Genomic DNA, 19527 nt, shown 5'->3' with positions numbered 1-19527 from the left:
TACTAGTACCCAAAATGAATACCGGAATCTATTTCAGTCCAAGTCAAGTACTGACAAGTAAATCAGGCAGTCCTATTTTATGACATTTCCACTGGATCAGAGCATGACATTTGACCCTTTCACACAGTGGTTATCTAAAGGGAGAGGGCTGGAAAGATTTTACAAACAAATTGAGGCACTAATGTTATTCTCAATGGATGTAAAAACAGACTTTGTGGTGAAGAAAACACTACTCTGAGAAGCTCCAAAGCTCATTAGTGGTGGTGCAGTAAGCCAAATCAGAAATACTAATCAGATCCCCAAATAGGCACATTTATTAGCCTACATCTGTGAACAGGCCAAGTAGCCTATAGGCCTACTTCTATGAGAAGGGGAAGACTGGAATAATATTGAATACATTAAAATAAATTACCATAGCCAAAGTAACAAACATTGTAGATTAGAAAAAATAGGAATTAAAGGTAAATGTATTACTGGTGACATATGTAATGGGGAATTGATATACACTAAAAATAAAAACAATTCACAAAATTAAGTTATGAAACAATAAATGTGCACAAATTGGCGGGAGAGAGATGTGCATCTGGGCGCATGGTCAATCTGATGTCTGCATTGGCCATGCAGCATTTACGGTAATATCAGGTCATTCATACTTCTCGGAGCAGTGCAGAGCTGTTTGTGTTAATACAGGATGTACTGCCAACATACCATCAACCAATCATGGCAATATGGAGCTATACAGAGCTCTCCACATTGTTACAAAATTTATGAGGCGCATAGCGATACGGTACGGAGATCGATTTGGCCTCACACCCTCCATATGGAGCCTCCGACCACATTTTCAAATCAAGCATATATTGGCTTTTAGTCTAGGCCTCCGCAATGGATTAGTTCACTGATATGGGCACAAGTAAATAAATAAACAAATAAAGAGTACAGGTCAAAAGTTTGGACACACTTACTCATTCAAGGGTTTCTTTATTTTTACTATTTTCTATATTGTAGAACAATAGTGAAGAGATCAATACTATGAAATAACATATGGAATCATGTAGTAACCAAAAAAAAGTAACAAATCAAAATATATTTTATAATTTGAGAATCTTCAAAGTAGCCACCCTTTGCCTTGGGTTGAGGTCAGGTGATTGTGGAGCTCAGGTCATCTGATCCAGCACTCTATTGCTCTCCTTCTTGGTCAAATAGCCCTTATACAGCTTGGAAGTGTGTTGGGTCATTGTCCTGTTGAAAAACAAATTATTGTCCCACTAAGCCCAAACCAGATGGGATGGCGTATCGCTGCAGAATGCTGTGGTAGCCATGCTTGTTAAGTGTGCCTTGAATTCTAAATAAATCACTGACAGTGTCACCAGCAAAGCACCCCCACAACTACTCCATGCTTCACGGTGGGAACCACACATGCGGAGATCATCAGTTCACCTACTCTGCGTCTCAAAGACACGGCAGTTTGAATCCAAAAATCTCAAAATGTGTACTCGTCAGACCAAAGGACAGATTTCCACCGGTCTGATGTCCATCACTTGTGTTTGCAAAGGGTCGGAAACATTCCAGTAAATTTCTGGAATTTTTCCATGGGAAGTTAAGCTCTGGAATTGGGGGAATTTTGTTTAAATTCATCAAAGAAAGTTAGCTTATAACATTGAACCTTTGTGGGTTACACATAAGGCAATTTTAGGTCTTGTGGCATATTTTGGTTAAACTATCCCCAATGCAATGGAATTGCAACCCTCTGCATGCACAGTGCATTCTTCCATCACATGTGCAGTGCACTCTTCCAACACATGTGCAGCTGATTCTCAAGATCTTGCACACTAATGAGATGCTATTGAGCCCACACTACTACACTTTGAGCCAAGGACTACATGCTTTCTGGTAAGTTTTGATTACAATAATGGGTGGGGTGAATATATTTTATATGATTTTTTGTTAACTAGTAAATAGTAGACTACAGCAAAGTGTGTTTAAATAATTTCTAACTTAACAATTTCTGCTAGTTAGTTTTTGCTCCATGTGGGTTTTAGCTTGCCAACTGTGTTAATTCACCTGTTTCCATACATGTTTCATTTTAAAACGTTTATCTTACAAAGGAGTTGTTTAATCCAACTGCTTAACTATTTATCTGTACATGGAATTGTATGTGTTTGTTTTAATCATTTTTTCCTCATCTTTACATGAAAATGCCACAAGCACCATCTGATGTGTGGAGACATTTCACTGCAGCTAATGCAGAAGGAAAATCTGTGTACATTTGCAAATACTGTGCCAAATCAAATGTGACGAACGCAACAAAGATGCAGAATAATCTGGCCAAGTGCATAATGTTCCCTCAGCGCTCACAACAAGCAACCTTTGACAAGTCCCTCTACTTGAGGTGAAAATTATGAATCAGACACCTTATCGATAGCTCATGGTCCTCCTGGAATCAGAAGTTTTTTTGACTCAATGGAGGAACGTAGTCAGAGAAATGCTGACGAATGTCTTGCTCGAGCTGTGTATGCAACTGGTTCACATCTGATACTCACAGGCAATGTGTATTGGAAAAGATTTCTGAATGTTCTTTGCCCAGCATACACCCCTCCAACCAGACATGCTTTATCTACTCATTTGCTGGATGCAGAGTTCAACAGAGTTCAAGTGAAGGTCAAACAAATAGAGAAAGCAGACTATTGCAATCATCTGATGGGTGGTCGAATGTTCGTGGGTAAGAAATAATTAACTACATCTCCACCCCTCAACCAGTATTCTACAAGAGCACAGACACACCGCTCTCTACATTGCAGATGAGCTGAAGGCAGTCATCAATGGCCTTGGACCACAGAAGGTATTTGCACTGGTGACAGACAATGCTGCGAACATGAAGGCTGCTTGGTCTAAAGTGGAGGAGTCCTACCCTCACATCACACCAATTGGCTGTGCTGCTCATGCATTCAATCTGCTCATCAAGGACATCATGGCACTGAAAACAATGGATACACTCTACAAGAGAGCCAAGGAAATGGTTAGGTATGTGAAGCATCATCAAGTTATAGCAGCAAGCTACCTCACCAAGCCATGTGAGAAGAATACGAGCACCACATTGAAGCTGCCCAGCAACACCCGTTGGGGTGGTGTTGACATCATGTTTGACAGTCTCCTGGAGGGGACGGAGTCTCCAAGAAATGGCCATATCACAGTCTGCCGATATGGACAGCCCCATCAAGAGTATCCTCCTGGATTATGCATTTTGGGAGAGAGTGGTAAGCAGCCTGAAACCTATAGCAGCAGCCATTGCACGGATTGAGGGAGACAATACCATCCTGTCTGATGTTCAGACTCTGCTTGCAGATGTAAGAGGAGAAATCCATACTGCCCTGCCCACTTCACTGTTGCTCCAAGCAGAGGAAACTGCAGTTATGAAATACATCAAAAGCGTGAAGACTTCTGCCTGAAGCCCATAACACGCCACAGCGTACATGTTGGACCCCAAGTATGCTGGCAAGAGCATCCTGTCTGGTGCAGAGATCAACAAGGCCAATGGTGTCATCACTACCGTGTCTCGCCACCTTGGCCTGGATGAGGGCAAGGTTCTTGGCAGTCTGGCGAAGTATACTTCCAAGCAAGGGCTTTGGGATGGAGATGGAAAATGGCAGTCGTGCCAACATATCTCATCAGCCACCTGTTGGAAGGGACTTTCTGGACCTGAGGTCCTTTCCCCTGTTGCCTCCATCCTCCAAATCCCACCAACATCAGCCACCTCAGAGCGCAACTGGTCCTTGTTTGGGAACACACACACCAAAGCACGCAACAGGCTGACCAATACAAGGGTTGAAAAATTGGTGGCCATCTGGGAAAATGTGAGGCTTTTTGAGTCTGACAAGCCATCCCCAACAAGGTTGGAAAGTGACAGTGAAGATGTTGAGTCTGACGTTCAATGTGAAAAGTCAACATTTAATTAAAGTTCAATTCGTAACAATTATTTATTTTTTTCCTATTGGAAGGAGTTAATCATTTACAATTATATCTACTTATGATAAGGTAAAAGGTTTACGTTTGTCTCCATATGATAAATATATCCAAATGTAAAATACATCTACATTTAAATGGTATTAATATTAATTCCCATACATTACCGTTAATTCCCATGGAAAGTTTCCACCTCTGAATATTCCCCAAAATGTGTAACCCTCGTCTCTTCTTCTTCTTATTGGTGTCCATTAGTAGTGGTTTCCTTGCAGCAATTCGACCATGAAGGCCTGATTCACACAGTCTCGTCTGAACAGTTGATTTCTTATTTAACTAGGCAAGTCAGTTAAGAACAAATTCGTATTTACAATGACGGCCTATGATGTTGAGATGTGTCTGTTACTTGAACTCTGAAGCATTTATTTGGGCTGCAATTTCTGAGACTGGTAACTCTAATGAACTGATCCTCTGCAGCAGAGGTAACTCTGGGTCTTCTTTTCCTGTGGTGGTCCTCATGAGCTAATTTCATCATAGCGCTTGATGGTTTTTGCGACTGCCCTTAAAGAAACTTTCAACGTTCTTGAAATGTTCCGGATTGACTGCTTATTTGAGCTGTTCTTGGCATAATATGGACTTAGCCCTATTTGATAAAATACCATATTTTGTATAAAACCCCTACCTTGTCACAACACAACTGATTGGCTCAAACACATTAAAAAAGGAAATAAATTCCGCAAATTAACTTTTAACAAGGCTCACCTGTTAATTGAAATGCATTCCAGGTGACCACCTCATGAAGCTGGTTCAGAGAATGCCAAGAGTGTGCAAAGCTGCCATCAAGGCAAAGGGTGGCTACTTTGAAGAAACTCACATAAAAATATTTTTTGATTTGTTTAACACTTTTTGGTTACTTCATTATTCCATGTGTTATTTATGCATGTAGAAAACAGTAAAAATAAAGAAAAACCTTTGAATGAGTAGGTGTGTCCAAACTTTTGACTGACACTCACACAGCTCTACTCAATCAACTAATTGGGGTTATCCCTAGTGTGAAGTGTAGTATTCTACAGAATTCTATAGTAATTAGTGTACTATTTTTCATGTGGGCATTAACTCTTTATTGCAGTCAATCCATGGGAATTGACTACATAATGCAGGCAAGCAATACAATAACCTCAGAGATGGACAGCCAGGCAGGCATCCACCTCCCAGACAACAAGCTACGACAGAAAGGCATGATACACAACAACCTGTCTATTCTAGCCACCGTGTAACCTTGACTTAACTTCAAACTACACATGGCTAGAACGTTTCCTTAACATTTCCTGTACGACTGCCAGATCCAACGCTGTAGTTTGTTTTATCAGATTATGTGTATACAAAGAAAAACATCCATTATAGAGATAAAGTATCGTAGCGATGCTAGCATAGAGCCGAGTAGTACATTACTAGCCTGATCTCAGATCAATGTTAGGCAGATGACAAGACAGCACAAACAGATCTGGGACCAAGCTAGTGCATTCCCCAGAAGTGGTCTGACGCTCCACAGCAGCATGCACCTCATCAGCTGATCTAATTTACTAAATCAGGACCTGAAACCCTGCTACATGAAGGAAGAGCGAGGCAGGTGGTGACGTCAACTCCCAAACTACCAGAAACACAGCTCCACTGCAGCCCACAGAGGAAGAAGTTGGTACGTAAAGAAGTCGTGAAGACTACTCCATTTTGGAATCTTGCTGCAGTATGGAACACAGAGCAAAATTGAGGGAATTCTGGAACTCTTAGAAGTAGTGTTTGAGCTGGGAGGAAGGATACACATGTAAAAACGTTGGGTGCGTCGATGCTGAACTTCTTTTCAGAGGTATTCAGACATTCTTTGCATGACAGTAATAGCCAGTCCTTGTCATATCATTTCCCACCGGCTCCATCATCTACTGTGACATCCCTTTTATGTGATAAAGCAAATGCGCGCACACACACACACTACTACAATGTAGCTGATGGCTGTTGAAGGGAATAACTGGAGCCATTGTCCGGCCCCACTGAGGCAGACTGAAGATGCGTGGGCAAATGCGTCGGAACAGAGCTATTGACTGACATACAGGGGCCGCTCTCATTACCTCTCTCCATCCATTTGTTACCTTACCTGACCACTTTGGTTCCTCCTCTTATGGCCTGCATATCAACCATACACCCAGTGTTCATGTACGAAGCCAGGTTGATCTCTGAGAACTCAGCCTGTGAAACAAGGAGAAAAACATCACGCTGAGTTACACATTCACTGGGCGATAGAAGTAACAAATTACTGTAAAACACTATTTACATGTGTATATAGGCCTGAAACATCAAAAAACAGTCCTCTAACTTTCAACATTAACATAAAAAGCCTTTCTGGCTTTCTGTAAACAAATATATATATATTTGAACTATATGAGTGTAAAACATTCCACGCACACACATGCACACTTAGATGGGCTATGTGTACATAGCCCATCTATAAATAGCCCAAACTACCACCTCTTCCCCTACTGTATTTATTTAGCTCCTTTGCACCCCAGTATTTCTACTTTGCACACTCATCTACTGTCAAATATACCATTCCAGTGTTTTAATTGCTATATTGTATTTACTTCGCCACCATGGCCTATTTATTGCCTTTACCTCCCTTATCTCACCTCATTTGCTCACATTGTATATAGACTTTCCTTTCCTACTGTATGTTTGTTTAACTCCATGTGTAACTGTGTTGTTATATGTGTCGAACTGCTTTGCTTTATCTTGGCCAGGACGCAGTTGTAAATGAGAACTTGTTCTTAACTTGCCTACCTGGTTAAATAAATAGGCCTCCCGGGTGGCACAGTGGTCTAAGGCACTGTATCGCAGTGCTAGCTGTGCCACCAGAGACTCTGGGGTTGAGCCCAGGCTCTGTCGCAGGCGGCCGCGACCGGGAGGTCCATGTGGCGACGCACAATTGGCTTAGCAGCGTCCGGGTTAGGGAGGGTTTGGGCCAGCAGAGATATCCTTGTCTCATCGCGTACTAGCGACTCCTGCGGCGTGCAGGACGCAGTGCAAGCTGACCAGGTTGCTAGGTGTACGGCGTTTCCTCCGACACATTGGTGCGGCTGGCTTCCGGGTTGGATGTGCGCTGTGTTAAGAAGCAGTGCGGCTTGGATGGGTTGTGTTTCGGAGGACGCATGGCTCTCGACCTTCGTCTCTCTCGAGCCCGTACGGGAGATGTAGCGATGAGACAAGACAGTAACTACTAACAATTGGATACCACGAAATTGGGGGGGGTAAACATTTTTTTAAATAAAAGGTGAAATAAATAAATGAGGGACCATAGAAACAGAGTTAATATAACGAGAAACCAAGTTAATGAGGTCACAATGGGTGGTAATACTATTTCTCTATTATATTATGGCAGACCAGCTAGATCTACTGTCTCTATTATATTAAGGCAGACCAGCTAGATCTACTGTCTCTATTATATTATGGCAGACCAGCTAGATCTACTGTCTCTATTATATTATGACAGACCAGCTAGATATACTATTTCTCTGTGAGGGGTGGGGTGGGAGAGAGAGCTTCGCAAGAGAGAGCGACACCGAGAGAGCGAAAGAGACTAATCAAGTTATCCAGAGTCTGTCTGTGGCCTCCCAGAGAGGACAGGACAGCAGAGGCCTTGTGACAGGGAGGGAGGCTTGAGCCCAGGCAGCTACTTAATGACTTGATCAAACTCCCAGGCAGAGCAGAGATCCTCTCTGGAAGGGAAGGGACACTGCAGCTTGGCCTGTCTGGAAGAGAGCTCTGGGAACAGAGGGACTAGAATGGGGCATTAGGGGCCAAGTGCCTCCATTGTCTCATGTAATTACAGGTTAGAAATAGATTTGCTCCAGAGATTTAGCTCCAATGAATCTGGTTTTAGTCTCTCACTTGCTGACCGTGTTCTCAGGACAGTACCTTGCAAGGGGACACGTGTTAAACGCATATTGTACCCAAATGTAATAAATTCATAGTAGATTCCAAATCTACATACATCCACTTCAGCCCAGACACAGGTCACATATATCATTAGCCATTAGTACATTTTGCTGCAGGGTAAATACTGCATAGTACATTCAGGAACATGCACAACGGGTGTGGCCCTTTGGGGAAACTTGGTATTGAGAGACAGCTACTTTCCCCATCCATGGTGAATCCAAGAGCATAATATCCAAACGCATGACATTCTCAATGTGTGGCATGTCTGCTAAAGTCAGGGCTGATAAAAATACACCAAATTTATGATTGAGAACCACAGAGAGACTGGCCAATGAATGATGCTGTCCTAAGCCAGGAATCAGGAAGGAATTTAAGTCTTTAAAATATTTTTTCAAATCATAATAAAATAACAAAATCACTGCAGTCATTTCAGTTCGGGATTGTTTTTGATCATATGCTGGGTTCATGTCTTTGATTTTGGCCTTGGTGACCTTGTTTGGATGTTGGTACCATAACAGATGGTACTCCAATTCGCATACCTCCCCAACAGATCCACAGATGACGCAATCTCAAATCGCACTCCACACCACCCTTTCTCACTTGGACAAAAGGAACACCTATGTGAGAATGCTATTCATTGACTACAGCACAGCGTTCAACACCAGTGCCCACAAAGCTCTTCCTTAAGCTAAGGACTCTGCGACTAAACACCTCTCTCTGCAACTGGATCCTGGACTTCCTGACGAGCCACCCCCAGGTGGTAAGAGTAGGCAACAATACGTCTGCCACACTGATCCTTAACACTGGGACCCCTCAGGGATGTGTACTTAGTCCCCTCCTGTATTCCCTGTTCACCCACGACTGCGTGGCCAAACACGACTCCAACACCATCATTAAGATTGCTGACGACACAACAGTGGCAAGCCAGAACACCGACAACGATGAGACAGCCTATAGGGAGGAGGTCAGAGAACTGGCAGTGTGGTGCCAGGACAACAACCTCTCCTTTAATGTGAGCAAGACAAAGGAGCTGATCGTGAACTACAGGAAAAAGCAGGCCGAACATGCCCCCATTAACATTGACGGGGCTGTAGTGGAGCGGGTCGAGAGTGTCAAGTTCCTTGGTGTCCACATCACCAACGAACTATCACGGTCCAAACATACCAAGACAGTCGTGAAGAGGGCACAACAAACCCCCCCCCCTCCACCCTTCAGGAGACTGAACAGATTTGGCATGGGTCCCCAGATCCTCAAAAGGTTTTACAGCTGCACCATCGAGAGCATCCTGACCGGTTGCATCATCGCCTGGTATGGCAACTGCTCGGCATCTGACCATAAGGCGCTACAGAGGGTAGTGTGAACGGCCCAGTACATCACTGGGGCCAAGAGTCCTGCCATCCAGGACCTATATAATAGGCGGTGTCAGAAGAAAGCCCATAAAATTGTCAGAGACCCCAGTCACCCAAATTATAGACTGTTTTCCCTGCTACCGCACGGCAAGCGGTACCAGAGCGCCAAGTCTAGGACCAAAAGGCTCAACAGCTTCTACCACTAAGCCATTAGACTGCTGAACAATTCATAAAAATCAGCACCAGACAATTTACATTGACCCCCCCCTGCTGCTACTCGCTGTTTGTTACCTATGCATAGTCACTTCACCCCCACCTACATGTACAGATTACCTCAACTAGCCTGTACCCCTGCACACTGACTCAGTACCAGTGCCTTGTTATTGTGTTACTTTTTATTATTACTTTTTTATTTTAGTCTACTTGGTAAATATTTTCTTCTTGAACTGCACTGTTGGTTAAGGGCTTGTAAGTAAGCATTTCACAGTAAAGTCTACACTTGTTGTATTCGTCGCATGTGGCAAATAAAGTTTGATTTGATATTTAGCGTCACTGAGGGACAAAAAGCTAATGAATCCTAAAGAAAAAAGACAACATTCCTGCCCTACTTTACTGTGAACATGCTTCCAACATGTTAGCGCTGTGGAGATGGAGACCAGTCACTGAGGAGGCCAGTCTACCCAGGATGGAATGGGAGGTGAGGGTTAGGGGTCAAAGGTCAAGAAGGCTGATTTCAGTCCATATACTGCAGTGTGGGATGTTACAGGCCAATGTTACAAAGTAGAGCTCGTCTTAAGCCCTCCAAGTCTTAGCTAGGTGCTCCCATTAGAGGAACCAAAAGCTCCCCAGAGACCAGCAAGATGTTGACCTCAGACTTCTAGCGGAAACATTTGTCCGATTTAACATCACTTTTAAGTAGAGTAGAGTAGAGTGAAACTAATGCAGGCATTTTAATGGGTTCTCAATGTGTCGTCCTGCCCCTTTTCCACTATGAAAAATTATAATTTGGCAGATCTGGTTGACTCCAAAACACAACATTACAGAGAGCGTGGTGGTGTCGTCATTTGTCATAAGAGGAATGTACATGGGCTCGTAGTGGGCCAAATTCAATAATTCACTATTCGTAAAGGCAACATGGTTAAACAATGAGACACCAATCTGAATAAACAAGGTACACAAAGTGCACAAAACATTAAGAACTTTCCATGATATAGACTGACCTGGTGATTCCATGTGAAAGCTATGATCCCTTATTGACGTCACTTGGTAAATCCCCTTCAATCAGTGTAGATAAAGGAAGGACTTTAAAGAAGGACGTTAAAGCCTTGAGACAATAGAGTCATGGATTTTGCAAGACAAAAATATTTAAGTGCCAAGCGCACTGGTTAGTATCAAGAAGTGCAACGCTGCTGGGTTTTTCCACGCTCAACAGTTTCCCATGTGTATCAAGAATGGTCCACCACCCAAACGACATTCAGCCAACTTGACAACTGTGGGAAGCATTGGAGTCAACCTGGGCCAGCATCCCTGTGGAACGCTTTCGACACCTCGTAGAGTCCATGCCCTGACGAATTGAGTCTGTTCGAATTGAGTCTGTTCTTAATGTTTTGTACACTACATGTATATTCAGACTGTGGTAGAGTCAAACAAGATGGGACCGACATTGTTTACCTGCACTAGTGTTAATACGGACTTTGTCAAAGTAAAGCCACAGAACGTCGTTAGAACATGTACTATGCAAATAGAAAAACAAAAGCCATCCGTGTAAGCATTGTATTTGGCCAATGAACGTGGATGACTAAAACTCCCCAGAACATGGATGACTTAAAGTTCCCATTCAGGCATTGTGAGTTCAGCCTCTGAAGTATTGGAGAAACATGAGCTTGTCCTCTAACCTGAAAAACACTCTGATACCTCACTGATGTGGCAATCTTGAAAAAGGCCAATCTGAAGAGACCATAACTTTCCTTAACTTCTAGTGTTTGTTGTTTGTGAAGCACCAGCATTGCCCTTCAGCTATCTGGGTCTCTGCAGAGTGGATACTTTGTAGGAAAGGATACAGGCAAAGGCCTCCATTTGTTTGAATAGAAAACAGTGTCTTCTGTACAGTTTGTTGCAACCAATATACTCCAGAATCTTAATCAAAAAGCTCAATTTCAAAATACAACAAATATGCCTTCCTTTCAACTCTGTGGCCAGCACAAACAAAAAGTATGGGAGTGTATGTCTTCCAGAACAATGTGCCAACTTAAGAAAACAGTATTTTTTTTTCTGTGAACCCCCCTCTATTTATTGTGTTGCGCTCACAGAGGAGAAGAGAGCAGGGGGCGAGTAAATGCCCTAATCTCATTTACGGGACAGCAAGGCGCCATTCAATGTGCCTCAAAGACACAACACACTGGAACTTGGCTCCCTTCCTCTCCTTAGCTCCTCTCCACTGATACCCGCCTCTCAACAAAACATCTGTGTGCTCGGCACAATGCTTTGCCGTCACCAAGAAAGACGTGACACACACAAACATCTACACACGCCACACATTCCAGTACACAGATCTGCAATCTGGCAAATTGCAATCCCTCAACAGAGGCCTACGTTGACATTTGCTGTGACCAGATAAAACCAGAAGAGTGGGCTAGTTTCTGGCAACAACCAAAAACTCTCCACAACTCCTGCTATTGGCTGGCTGGTGAGGCCCTATGTCATGGGACAGTTATGGATGAGCCATTTGTGTGACTGGGGCGAGTGCCCGGGACACAGGGCCCGTTTGACAATGCCATGGTTACCATCAGGGTAATAGATATTCAGTTGTGTGTTAGAGCAGCTCTCACCCTGGGAAAGGAAAACAGGACAAGATACATGGGAACTGCCTTCTCTCCCCTTTAACTGCACCCAGTGCACAAATCTGCCTTCCTCTAACCGCCACTGCTATCGTCATTGATGTCATTTAACTTCTTGACGCTAGGAGGCAGAATTTTTATGTTTGGAAAAATAACGTTCCCAATGTAAATGGCCTATTTCTCAGGCCCAGATGCTAGAATATGCATATAATTGACAGACTAGGATAGAAAACTCTAAAGTTTCCAAAACTGTCAAAATATTGTCTGTGAGTATAACAGAACTGATTTTGCAGGCGAAAACCTGAGGAAATCCAACCCGGAAGTGGCTCTTATTTTGAAAATTCCCTGTTCCATTTCCTGCCTATCCTCCATTTAAAGGGATATCAACCAGATTCCTTTTCCAATGGCTTCCACACGTTGTGAACAGGCTTTAGACATAGTTTCAAACTTTTATTCTGAAAAATAAGCGAGATTTATCAAAACGCGTCAGTGGATGGCCAGGTGTCCTTTGATTAGTTCATACGCGCGAAAGTTGTTGCTCGACATTTTCTTTCTCTCTAGTATTGATAGTTTACCGTCCGGTTGAAATATGATCAATTAGTTATGTTAAAAACAACCTGAGGATTGATTATAAAAAACGTTTGACACGTTTCTACGAACTTTACGTATACTATTTGGAATTTTCGTCTTCCCTTCATGACTGCTGGATCCTGTTGAATTCTGAACATAACGCACCAACCAAATGGAGGTTTTTGGATATAAAAATAATATTTATCGAACAAAAGGAACATTTATGTAACTGGGAGTCTCGTGAGTGCAAACATCCGAAGATCATCATTGCTGCTAGCTGTCCGTAATGTTTTGTCTAGTGATCGATAAACTCACAAACGTTTGGATTGCTTTCGCTGTAAAGCATATTTTCAAAATCTGACACGATAGCTGGATTAACAACAGGCTAAGCTGTGTTTTGGTATATTTCACTTGTGATTTCATGAAAATAAATATTTTTTTATTTGGCGCTCTGCAATTCAGCGGTTGTTTACAAAAATGATCCCGTTACAGGGATCCGTGCGCCAAGAGGTTAACGGTGGATCTCTGTTGCCAGAACAGTTGCAGTATTTCTAATGTATTTCTGATGCTGGTATCCAACATACCAAGCACTCCGGCCAGAGAGCCATCTTTCTAGGACTATTCTCTGATGCTGGTATCCAACATACCAAGCACTCCGGCCAGAGAGCCATCTTTCTAGGACTATTCTCTGATGCTGGTATCCAACATACCAAGCACTCCGGCCAGAGAGCCATTTTTCTAGGACTATTCTCTGAGTGCCTAAATGCGACTCACACCAAATAATGGCAACAGCTGTCTACCACAACCTTTTAATAGCCGAGGAACAGGATCTGAAGTACTCGTGTCCTAAATGTATTGTTTTTAAAACACTGGCCTCAAGAAGAGTGTTCCATGATTTAACTGATTAAAGTCTCTCGGGGCTCTGTAGTGTTCCATCCTTGTAGCGGTCTCGGGCAAATCTTCACTTGACATGGAGTTATGCATGTGCACTCTAACTTGTGCACGAATTCCTCGACTACCCGGTGCCCCCGCACATTGACTGTACCAGTACCCCCTGATTATATAGCCTCGCTATTGTTATTTTACTGCTGCTCTTTATTTGTGACTTTTATAATTTTTTTAGGTATTGTTCTTAATCTTAACTTCATTGTTGGTTAAGGCTTGTAAGTAAGCATTTTACTGTAAGGTCTACACCTGTTGTATTTGGGGCATGTGACAAATAACATTTGATTTGAATTAGTGTATGAGAGTGTTTGTGTATTTCAAAGTCTATTAGGCCCTCTGAACAGCTAGCGGAGGGTATAAATCAGAATGCTGAGAGCACTCTGCCCAACTGTACCACACACACAGAGCCCCAGGACAGCACATAACACACAGCAAGACTCCAAATATGCCCCCCTCATCTCCCTCTCTCCTCCCCTTCTGGGCCTCGCTAACATCACACAACGCTCATCTGAAATCTTTGGGAGTATTTTTAGAATTCTGCTAATGGGGTTCAGGTGCACAAGATGCCTTTCGCTAAGGTCAGGTGACAAAACTTGTAAACGAGAACTTTGGTGGTCTGGAGTAAAACCACATGCAAATCTAAAGCATTCTCCCAACATTCATAGCGTGATTAGTGATTTTACTCGAACTCCGCCCGCTTCTGCTGGCAAAAAAAGCCTGTGATTGATATTGACATCTGCAACAGTTATAGAACAATTCAGTCCTGTGTGAGGTGTCATGCTCTTAGTACACAGGGTACTGATAAACAAACTCCTAGAACTGTGGCAAACCCTCTTTCACAGAAAGGATTCTCTGCTGACCTCTTCATGTCTGAGCTGCATTTAGCCTAAACCGCCTGCTCCTCCCCCCTCCCAAGGGCCCATTATATCTCCTGTAAAAGAAACAGCCTGACCAGATATATACACAAAAGCAACAGTCGAAGTGGGAAACCTAAAATATCTCCTGGTGATAAAAATAGATGTGGGGTAGGCAAAGGAAGGCTACCATCTTGTGGTTTCTTTCTACAGCAGAAATTGACTGTTTACTTGGACTAGATACACTTCACCTCATTTATCTGAACAACCGTGTGCTGCATAGTAAGGCAGTGGAGTCTGAGGAGAGCAACAACCTTTCCATAACAGCGACCTTCGTATTGCCTATATAGGGCAGAGCTGCACTTGCTCAAGTTGGTCAAGAAAGGGCAGCAGGAGTCTTTGTACAGTTTGTCAGTGCTGAATATCAATCTTGTAACAACATCAACACAGATGCCCTGAACCTCTGGGGGAGGGGGGGGGGTGGGGGTGGAGACGTGAGGCGATTCCTAAGGGTACGGAAAAACAAGGCGGAGGGGAGCAGAGCAGGAATTATGTCCTCACTGAGGTCATAGGCCTGGTGAGCAGATGTTTCCCCTTCTGACCCGTCTAGAACTCGTTGGACGGTGGATGGGAACCCAGAGAAACTGGCTTTTATGCAGTCGCAATCGAACCTCCCGGACATTCTAATCACGTGATTTGCCCAATTACGTAAAATGTAATACTCCCTCTACTCATGAACAAGGGTTGCCGAGTACCAACATGCACCCAGTGGACGGCTATTATTCCATTTGGAATCATGTCCGTGACGTTAGCATCGCATTGACGCAGATGAAGCAAGCAAGCAGCCTTGGAAAAAAACATCACTCACAGGGGAAAGAAACTGAATGTCATGATCGAGATCCTCAGCTTGGCACTGCTTAGCCCCCAAGCAGAGAAAAGCAGCACACATCCAAAAGACTTCAAAAATAGACAAAAGGGCATTGTGGGAGATCGGGGGCAAAATAAATAAACATAAGCCCTGTGTATGCCCCTTTAGAGCACATCACCAATCTGAACACACACAAGTGTGTAGAGATAAGAGTGGGCACAGTCAAAAGGTGCTGGGTATCTTGGAGCACTTATTGAGAGATTGATAAGACTCCCAGAGGGTAAGTCAATGAGGATCTGGGCAGCACCTCAAGGCAGATCTGTGCCAAATGAAAACCCTGGGAACGAGTTCAGTTGGACGTGCCTGGCATGAGGCAGGATACCTGTGGTACCAAGGGCAACATCTGGCCTCAAGAAGGTCTAGCAAATCAGACACAGCATCTTTTTACTTGCTGAACTTGCAGCTTGGAAAACTATGGCATTGGGGGGGGGGGGGGGGATTTGTTCACACTCTTTTCATGCATCGTATACACTTACTTGCAGACAAGGATGAAGAAGCTAGCTTCACGCTATATGATAACGCTCATTCTTATGGAACTCGTGAACTTTAGGGAGCGCAATTGATTAATGTTCGGTGGGACCTAACTTTCAATTGATGCACTGCTCTGTTCTATTCATGCAACCCAGTGAAATATGAGCTTGAAGAGTATATGCAAGGACTATTCAGGCACAAGGTGACACCGATATAGAGCTTAGCTATAAGCTGAATATAAAAAAAGGCTCAGAGCTCCGTTTGTAATCTGCATAGTGCAATGTAGAGTGTGTTGAAGACAATTTGTAATCTGTGTTTAAGTGTTAAGGTTTTATACATGTCAAGGCTTCAAGAAAGTAAACCTTCAAAGCAGGGCCTCGGGCGTGTGGAGGACTGATTTTTGACATGCTCACAACTGAAATATTTTAGTGGGGTTGGGGAGAGGGGCATATCAAGAGATACACTATATATACACAAATTTGTGCACACCCCTTCAAATTAGTGGATTCTGCTACTTCAGCCACACCCGTTGCTGACAAGTATAAAATCGAGCACACAGCCATGTAATCTCCATAAACAAACAGAGGCAGTAGAATGGCCTTACTGAAGAGCTTAGTGACTTTCAACGTGGCACAGTCATAGGATGCAACCTTTTCAACAAGTAAGTTTGTCAAATTTTTGCCCTGCTAGAGCTCCCCAGTCAACTGTAAGTGATGTTATTGTGAAGTGGAAACATGTAGGAGGAACAACGGCTCAGCTCTGAAGTGGTAGGCCACACAAGCTCACAGAATGGGACCACCGAGTGCTGAAGTGCGTAAAAATCGTCTGTCCTCGGTTGTAACAGTCACTACGGAGTTCCAAACTGCCTCTGGAAGCAATGTCAGCACAATAACTGTTCGTCGTGCGCTTCGTGAAATGGGTTTCCATGGCCGAGCAGCCGCACACAAGCCTAAAATCACCATGCGCAATACCAAGGGTCAGCTGGAGTGGTGTAAAGCTCGCCGCCAATGGGCTCTGGAGTAGTGGAAACACGTTCTCTGGAGTATGAATCACGCTTCACCATCTGTCAGTTCGACGGACAAATCTGTGTTTTGTGGATGCCAAAATAACACTACCTGCACCAATGCATAGTGCCAAGTGTAAAGTTCGGTGGAGGAATAATGGTCTGGGGTTGTTTTTAAGGTTTGGGTTGGCCCCTTAGTTTCCAATGAAGGGAAATATTAAAGCTACAGCATACAATGCCATTCTAGACGATTCTGTGCTTCCAACTTTGCGGCAACAGTTCAGGGAAGGCCCTTTCCTGTTTCAGCATGACAATGGCCCAGTGCACAAAGAGAGGTCCATACAGAAATGGTTTGTTGAGATCGGTGTGGAAGAACCCTGACCTCAACTCCATCGAACACCTGTGGGATCAACTGGAACACCGACTGCAAGTCAGGCCTAATCGCCCAACATCAGTGCCCGACCTCACTACTGCTCACGGCTGAACGGAAGCAAGTCCCCGCAGCAATGTTCCAACATCTAGTGGAAAGCCTTCCCAGAAGAGTGGAGGCTGTTATAGCAAAGGGTGGACAGACTCCATATTAATGCCCATGAGTTTGGAATGAGATGTTCGACGAGCAGGTGTTCACATACACTACATTAACAAAAGTACCAGACCTCAATAGGCCTCTCCCTCTTTCTCTCCCTCAGCTATCAGACGCTGCTATGGGTAGCCTGTACTATGGGTAGCCTGTACACTGCCTGTGCCTCAGACTGGCACCTTATATGGCAGCAGCTGGGTGAAGAGCAGGAGAGAGCTAGCTAGGTTGGAGTTGGGCACAAGTTGAGTTCAGAGCAGAGTGAGAGACGACAGCACTGCAGAGCAAAGCTGAGGATGTAGGAAAGAGAGGAAAAGAGCGAGAGAGCAAAGGGGCTCTGTTTTTAACTGTAGTTTTCTAAAAAGGGGTCATCATCCCATTGATCCAACTTTTCACACAGGGATCGGGTTTCCTTCATCCTTGAGCTTTATGTTAGATGTACTAACACCCGGCGAGGGGTCCGGCTGGGCTGTGTATGGCGGGAAGGTTGGAGGCGGTGGGCAATTAGCATCTGACTTGTTACCCTGCGAGGAGGACTTCTGGGAAACAGCAGAGGGTCTGGCAAAAAGAAAGGGTTGTTGGGGCTAGGGGGGGGTTAGGGGGCTTGAGGGTGCGCCCCCCCATAGCGGTCCCTTCACTCTTGATTTAAGGGTCCTAATTAAGAGCCGCCACATGTTTTTATTTGGGTTTGCTCTCAGCAACGCCACAAACTGCTACAAAAAAGCAGAGCCTCCATATTTCACATCTCTTTTTTTTTTAAATCATGATTTTAACTCAAAACTCCAAGCCCCACCAGCCCGGCTACGGCCTCAATATTACTGAGAATGAGATGTGAAAACAACAGAGTGTTGAGCAAACAGACAGCCTATAAAGTCCCTGGTCTGGTCTTTTGTGGTTCGCTTTTTCCTTCTCCAAATAAATCCCACCACTTAATTTCAAAGACAACGACTCCGGTCTGCCCAATCGCTTGCGGATGTATGGCCAAGATTTTAGGAGGGAAATTAGATGTTATCTACCCACCGAAAATACTGTATGTCTAGATAGTTGCGTATTTTTGCATATACATTGACGGCATCTTTTCATATATATATTTTTTATATAAATGCCATTAAAAACTTCCGTATTTGTGCTACAGGGTTACGAACTGGTTACTACAGGGGAAAGTTGGTCTGACAAAACATTTGTAAAAGAGCTACCTGATGGGAGAATCAGAGAAACCATTAGGGATGTGTTAACACAGTGCAGATAGAAAATCGAACTACGGTCGTTGCTAGCTTCTGATTAAAATAAAAAAGCGTCGACTCAGAACTGTAAGGGACTGCTTCTGACACGAGTCCAGAAAACATTTAAATCCTCCCTGCATGTAATCCAATGCTGAGAAGACGAGTACATAAAAATAAAGTACATTCCATCAGGCAGCCAAGCACATACTGTACACACACAGAGCATGCCAACATGATAACAGGCTAACTGGGCCATGGGAGTAAAAAGTCTAATAAGTATGTAATACCTGCTGCTACCCAGCTGTTATCGCTCTCACATGCTATCCTAATGGTGCTTGAATAAAACAGCTTGGATTCCTAGTGGATGATGTGGTAAAAAAAAAGAAAAGAAAAAGTGATAGATGTGGGTCAAGTCAGTCACCCAGGAGTGGCATCAGCTGAGCTAACAAAACCCAATCCCTCATCTGAGCCATCTCCAGCCACATGGAGAAGTCATCAGTCCCTCCAGCTCTAACGCCACCAACCTGCTCCACCCGGATGTCGTACTCCCCGTTCAACTTCTTCCCTCGGAAATACTTGGCCCTGTGAGGAAAGAAAAATGGGAAAGAGACTAATGAGACAAGATCACAACTTTCAGAGCAACTTTCAGAGCTTAAACTTTCACCACACTGTCTAGGTGAGTTTCTAGACAGGAAAATATTCTCTACAGGCTTGAAATGACCCGTGTAGAGACGACTAGAAAAATAACTTCTTTAGTATCACCTAAATTCTGTATAATTATAAAAAGGTTTCTGTTGTAGTGGCCACCTGTGTATACCACTACACTTCA

At 43.7% G+C, this 19527-nt stretch overlaps 1 protein-coding gene across 3 annotated transcripts in view; it reads right to left on the bottom strand.

Annotated features, from left to right (window-relative positions):
* The window catches only part of LOC139534160 (synapsin-3-like), a 125241-nt gene that overhangs the window by 85257 nt on the left and 20457 nt on the right, over positions 1-19527 (bottom strand). For all 3 annotated transcript variants that reach the window (XM_071332995.1, XM_071332997.1, XM_071332996.1), the window contains exons 3-4: positions 19223-19280; positions 6107-6198 (exon numbers count right to left, since the gene is read on the bottom strand). In XM_071332995.1, the coding sequence (XP_071189096.1) occupies positions 6107-6198; positions 19223-19280 (150 nt within the window). The remainder of the gene's footprint in view (positions 1-6106; positions 6199-19222; positions 19281-19527) is intronic.

This window comes from Salvelinus alpinus, chromosome 11 (genome assembly GCF_045679555.1).
Source record: "Salvelinus alpinus chromosome 11, SLU_Salpinus.1, whole genome shotgun sequence".
Lineage (NCBI taxonomy): Eukaryota > Metazoa > Chordata > Actinopteri > Salmoniformes > Salmonidae > Salvelinus > Salvelinus alpinus.
This window is presented reverse-complemented; position numbering and strand designations above follow the sequence as displayed.